We start from the raw sequence: 6,613 nt of genomic DNA, 5'->3' as shown, positions 1-6,613 counted from the left end.
GATCATTATTGCGACAATGTGGAGAATGATTATAGGAGGCAAGAAAGGCAGAGTGACTAGGTAGGAAGTAATGAAGAATTAAAACCATCGCAAGAGAAAAGAAGAGGGCCTGATAAAAGGGCCAGGTAGGAGGGCTAGAGCAGTGGGGACACACTTGGGATATACTAAGGAGACAGAATTAAAAGAATGTGGGGGAGTATGGAGGGCTAGGAAAGTTTGGACAGGTGGCTGAATGGCAGGGAACATAGAGGATTAAGTTCGACCAAATATAACAGAAAATCCAGGGCTGCTATAGTACCTCCAAAATGTCATTAGGGATCCAGGCGTCTATCTGTCTCTTCTGCCATCTTTAGCATATGGCTTCCATCATCAAAATTACCTCAAGGTCCAAAATAGCTGCTGGAGCTCCAGAAATCCTGACTGCATTTCAGACAGCTGGAGGTAGGAACAAACAGGGGAAAGCAAAACGGTGTAGCTTCCAGCTGAGTCAATTCCCTTTAAGAGACTTCCAGAAGGTCCTACACAACACTTCTTATATATCAGAAACCAGTCACATGGACACATCCAGGTGTAAGGGAGATTGGGAAATACGTGTCTTTTATCTTGATGTATTGACATTCATGAAAACTGGGAGTTCTGTTACTAGTGAAGAATGGAAGAATGGACACTGGGCAGGCAACCAGCACTGTTTGCCAGAAGGAAGACATTCAGTTTGGGTCAAGTCGAATTGGAGACATCTCAAGGATGGGCAGGGGAGGAGGTAGCTGGAGAGGTGAGTGGAAGCCTTTGAAGTGGATGTCATCATCCCAGGTAAAGGATGTAGAGTAAAAATAGAGGAGGACCAAAAAGAAAATCATGGAATCACTCAAAATTTTATGGGCTTGTATAGGAAGAGTAGCCATAAAAACCAAACCAAAACAAACCAAAACAGAGAAAGGAAAACAGGAGAAGAAATAATTTTAGTAATGTTTATTCACTTATGGGTACAAAATAATATAGAGTTTTTTTTTAGGGATCAATCAATAACACTCCTCTTCCTTACCTGCGTTCTGAACCAATTAAGGGCGAGTCATTACCAGCTAGGATAATGGAGAAAAATGTCTGGGTTGCCTTGAGGACCTGATGAGAACAAAGACCATGAATTTATAGAAGCAAGAGGGGAGGATATAGATGGTTGGATTGATCCAGAGCTGAGGTTTTGCAGCCGGAAATGATGGAAGGAAAAGGATTAGCGCCGCGCTCTTGGTTAAAAACCTTTGGAGACTTTATAAAGACTGCAAAATAGAAGCCAAACTTGTCCTGATAGTCACACCTTCCATAATTTGCTCATAATTTGTCTTACCTCCATCTCTCTTCCTCCTGACACTGACCCTATTCATACCACCCTGCAACCACCCTGGTTCCAAGTGCCCTAAACTCTGTTAGATTCCTAACTTCTGAACTTTACCCTTCCAATCATCAAAGCCCAATACAAATTCCACTTGCTGCAAGAAGCTTCCTACCTTCCACAGCCGGAATTAACCCTTCATATCCTATTAAACTAGAATTGCCCGTCTATGCTCATTCTCAGTCCTCTCTCTCCTTGGAGAAGTTGCCTCACCCACCAGCAGCCCAGAAGAGGCAAGCCTCTTGGGCATAAATAATAGGATTAGCAGAGCCCATCTGGAGTGCGTCTCCTAGCACTTGAAATTGAAATAGCGGGTCATATAAGGTACCAGAAACATAGGACCCTGTAGATGTGGGTGCAGAACTGGTGCCTTCCAAAGCTGCCTGCATGCTGAGGCTATGGGGAAGTAGGAACCAAGAGCCCTTTAGGAGGGGGAAAGGACAGAGACTTGCAGAGAGATGTAGAGACAAGATACTGGGTGGCAACAGGGCCAGAAGGAATGAGAGAAAGAGCCCTCTTACCTCCAGGTTTCTGAGAGAACACCAGCTGAGCATCTTGGGGTTCCTGAAGCTATCCAATCTCAGTTAACTTGAGGCAGTTTCTGTTCCTTGTAATCAATTGTCCCTACCCCTGAACCAGAAGGCTGTGTTCCCACAAGGTGCTAGGTACTGTCTTTTAACATCAGTTATGCAGATGTGTTTCTGCTTCCACATGGGCCTGGCACCCCCAAGGGCAGGGACTCTGTCCTATTCATTCAGTATCTCTGGAGCCTGGCACACGTGGGATGCTCAAAAAAGTTATTGGATTTGAATTCTGACAGTTCACAAAATGGTTTAATGTATCATTTTTAGGCAATCATTCTAAACTTCTCTATCTCTTCTCCATATTTTGTGTTACTTGCATTATTGTAAATCATTTTTAATCAAATTGGTTTGCGCTACTCCTTAACTCTCCATATTCACATGCTTTGGCTTTCTCATCCTATTTGGTGGTCGCCAGGAGGGATTCAGAGTTTAACAGCAGAAGTGGTCCATGCCTCTCTCCAGCTGGTAAGAATGCTAGTCTTATATGCACCCCATTTTCCAGTATTCAATTGCCTTTCCCCTTGAAATGGATACTTCCCATGAAGCCTGTTGGGGCAGCTTAATTTCAATGATGTCATTTGAGACTCATTAAAAGGTCAGCAGGTAAGCTAAGTATTTCTTCCTTCAAAAACTTACTCAGAATCATAAATGTTCAGAGCTGGGGGCCAAGGCTTCTCAGACTTCTGAATTTCTGTGAACTAGCATTAATATTTTTTAAAAGGTCGCTGAATTTATATAGTTCCAGGGAATGCTTTTATTAACACAGCATCATATTCTACAATGCACAGGACAGCTCTCATAACAAAGAATTTTCCAGCCAAATGGCAATAGTGCTAATGTTCAGAAACCCTGAGTTAGCTGAATGACCTAGTGAAAGGCAAAATGGAAAGCCTCCAACCTGGCAGATATTTGCAGATTGAAATGTGGGGGTGGATTGGCTAGGTGGGCTGTGATGAGTCAGCCAACCAGGGGCTGGACTGGCTACCCACGCCTGGGTAGGATGGAGGGACAGGGCCAACATTCATGGACATTTTGATTTTTAAATGGGATAAGGCACATAAAATGCCTAACATTGTGCCTGGCATGCAGTCGATTCCCTATAAATATAAAATAATGTTAATTATAAATATTAAATATAATAATAATTGTTATTGTAAGTGTTCAATAACTGTCGGCCATTTTTAACACAAGGGGGAAATATTCACACCAAAAGGTATGCTGAGCTCCTTCATGGATTTGGAGTGCACTCCTCAGGGGACAAGTTTTGCTGGGGACCCGAATAACCCTGCATAACAGATTGAGAAGATGTGGGATTCCCAGAGGTAATCTGAGGAGTAAGGAAGACGTAGGAGAAGGGAAGAAGACGGAGGAGCCTGCAAGATGGAGAGTGAGGCTGAGAACTCACTTCCAGGAAAATCACCAACTTCCCTTCTAGGGGAGGGAGGTGGTTGAAGAATATTGTAAGATGCAGAATGGATTAATATACAGTTTGAGGATTTGGTATCTCAGTAATGTTAAAATTACTCAGATAATCTTCCACCCCACCTCCAGCTTCTGCGACATTTACTACAATGGTGCAGGAGCGGTATGAGTAAGAGTTTTGGTGGCGATTGAGGAAGAATCTACATTTCCCATTTGCATTGAAACAGTGTAGAACTGAGACAGCAGCCCAGAAGCAGAGGCCAGGAGCCAGAGGTGACCACAAGAAAAGAAGTTGCCTGGGGCTCCCAGATATCCCGGCAGGGCTCTGGACTTCCATAGAATGTGGAATATGGTTTTGAGCCTGGTTCCCTCAGCAGGCTTACATTTTCATAGCAAAGGAGCCATTTAGGTCTCACATCTGGGCATGAGTAAGATTAGATTAGCCTGGTTGCAAAGTTCTATACCTGTTCCAGCTGGGTCAGAACAGGGCCGAACTCTGTTTTAGTTTTAGAATCACTCAGACCCAGGACAGTCACTGGCTTGGAGATCTTCCAAGGCTAGAGAGGAACACTGCCCTGGCCCCTTAAGACCAGCCAGAACCAGTCTAACTTTCAGGTATGGAATATCTGACCCCTGTGGGAGTAGGGATAGATTGTTGTGGTGTCTGGTGGTTGGAGCACATAAGCATTTATGATGTAACCAGAGGGCAGGAGGAGTAACATTATTGCTGGGCAACCTGGCTTCATTAACTCTATGGCTTTGGTCAAGGTGCTGCCCTGTGCAAAATTTCCTGACGTCTTTCCTCACCGCACCTCCCCCCTCAACTCCCCTTTTCTGTGCACCATGGAACCAATAAGCTCCCTTCCAGCTCTAGCAACCTTGGCATCATAGTACAGAGTAGTGACCAAGGGTTTAGGGTTTAGTTTTAGAGAAACCAAGTTCCATTGCGTGACCTTAGGCAACCTAAGTTCCTACGCCAGTGTTTGCATCTGTAAAATGGATGATAGCTAACTATAAATGTCTCTTAAATGGACTAAATGTAGTAATACACTCAGGGGGCTTAACGCACTGCAAGAGCTTCGCAGTGAGTCACTATTCATCTTCCAATCATCTGGCAAATTCATCTCACACATCATTCCTCATACCGGCTCTTTTACGTTCTTCTCATTTAAATCTCGGATTATCTACCTAGGTGGTAAAGTTAGTCCGCATCTGACGCCTTTTTTCTGTCCCTCCTTCTCAGGGCCCACCCTCCGCGGACGCAGAGAGTCTGCTGGTCAGACTGATGGTGGGCGACGGCGGTTCTCTAAGGCAGTCCAGTCTTGTCCTCGGCTTAGGAAGTCTCCGAACGGCCAGCTCAGATCCTCTGCGGCGCAGCCCTGCCGGAAAAGCCGCCAGACCATCCTCAGGGGCGCGAGTGGAAGAATCACACTGCAGCAGAGGTAACAGACAGGGACCACGGCCAATGATGGGGGATGGGCGCATTAGAAGATAAGGGATCAAGAATGCGCCACGCCATCTCTGCTCGGCCTCCTTAGCCTCCAAGCAGTGGCCCCGGTTATCCTCCCAGATTCCAACAGACTTCAGAAGTGACAGCCACGTGGAACGCGGGGAACTGGAATGTTGGGCGTGGGAGGCGGGGCTGGAAGGGCGCCCGAGAGGTGAAGGACCCGCGTACGCGTGCCCGGGCGCCGGCTGCCAGGCGACGCCGCCGGGAGCGAGTACGTCCCTGACGTCACGCGACGTTCGTCCAATAAGCGGAGGCCGTAGATGGCGCCGTTCCGCCCCCTCCCGCCCCCGCCGCCGCCGCCGCCGCCACAGCGGCCGCCTCCGGGAGTGTCTGAGGAGGCGCGGGCCGCCGCAGCCTCAGGCGCTGCAGCGCTCCGGCTGGAGCCGCCGGACGAGGCCCAGGGATACGCTCGCCCCGACTCCGCCGCCCGATGTCCTCAAGATGGAGGCAGCGGGGAGGGCGGCGTGAAGAAAGCGGCGCTGTGGGCGCGGGAGCAGGGGCCCGGGCGCCCGGGGCGGAGGCGGTGGCGGGATGGGGCTGCTGCTCATGATCCTGGCGTCGGCCGTGCTGGGCTCCTTCCTCACGCTCCTCACCCAGTTCCTGCTGCTTTACCGCAAACAGCCCGAACTGCCGCCGGACGAGGCCTCCCGCGCCGGCGACGGCTTCCGCTACATCAAGCCAGTGCCGGGCCTGGCCCTGCGCGAGTACCTTTATGGCGGCGGCGGGGCTGAGGAGCCCTCCGGCGGGCCCCCGGAGGGCGGCGCGACCCCGACCCCGGCCTCCGAGACCCCCGCTCCGCCGACGCGGGAGACCTGCTACTTTCTCAACGCCACTATCCTGTTCCTGTTCCGGGAGCTGCGGGACACCGCGCTGGCCCGCCGCTGGGTCACCAAGAAGATCAAGGTGGAGTTCGAGGAGCTGCTGCAGACCAAGACGGCCGGGCGCCTGCTGGAGGGGCTGAGCCTGCGGGATGTGTTTCTGGGCGAGACCGTGCCCTTCATCAAGACCATCCGGCTCCTCCGGCCCGTGGTACCCGCGGCCACCGGGGAGCCCGACGGCCCCGAGGGGGAGGCGCTGCCCGCCACCTCCCCCGAGGAGCTGGCCTTCGAAGCGGAGGTGGAGTACAACGGGGGCTTCCACCTGGCCATCGACGTGGACTTGGTCTTCGGGAAGTCCGCCTACCTGTTCGTCAAGCTGTCCCGGGTGGTGGGGAGGCTGCGCTTCGTGCTCACCCGCGTGCCCTTCACCCACTGGTTCTTCTCCTTCGTGGAGGACCCGCTGATCGACTTCGAGGTGCGCTCCCAGTTTGAAGGGCGGCCCATGCCCCAGCTCACCTCCATCATTGTCAACCAGCTCAAGAAAATCATCAAGCGCAAGCACACTCTTCCGAGTTACAAAATCAGGTGAGAGAGGTGCGGGGACAAGTCGCCCACCGGCGCGGGGGCCTGGGCTGCTGGGAACCCGGGCCTGGCGGGACGCTGCCGCCGGCGTTGGGTGGAAGGGCGAAGACTTATCCCCAGCCCCTGCTTTCCGGGGCTCTTCCCAACCCTGGCAGAGCCCAATATAGAGGCAAGTAGGGCCCACGTTCTTTGCTTCCGAAAGACATTAATAGGAGGTAGGAACCTTTTCTAAGGTGCTGTCAGCAGCATATTGAACGTGGAAAGCAAGTCCACCCTCCTGCCCGGAGTCGGCCCTGGGGCTGTTGAGAAA

General features: G+C 51.0%; 1 protein-coding gene across 3 annotated transcripts in view; it reads left to right on the top strand.

Moving 5' to 3' along the window:
* The first annotated feature begins 4,910 nt into the window (after window positions 1-4,910).
* The window catches only part of PDZD8 (PDZ domain containing 8), a 68,974-nt gene continuing 67,271 nt past the window's right edge, over window positions 4,911-6,613 (top strand). For 2 of the 3 annotated variants that reach the window (XM_072971963.1, XM_072971962.1), the window contains exon 1: window positions 4,911-6,306. In XM_072971963.1, coding sequence (XP_072828064.1) covers window positions 5,435-6,306 — 872 coding nt within the window. In that variant the 5' untranslated portion in view covers window positions 4,911-5,434. The remainder of the gene's footprint in view (window positions 6,307-6,613) is intronic. The other variant, XM_031682828.2, reaches the window with a different exon arrangement.

Source organism: Vicugna pacos, chromosome 11 (genome assembly GCF_048564905.1).
Source record: "Vicugna pacos chromosome 11, VicPac4, whole genome shotgun sequence".
Taxonomy (NCBI): Eukaryota; Metazoa; Chordata; class Mammalia; order Artiodactyla; family Camelidae; genus Vicugna; species Vicugna pacos.
Note: the sequence above shows the minus strand (reverse complement) of the source record. Positions and strands in the feature narration are given on the sequence as shown.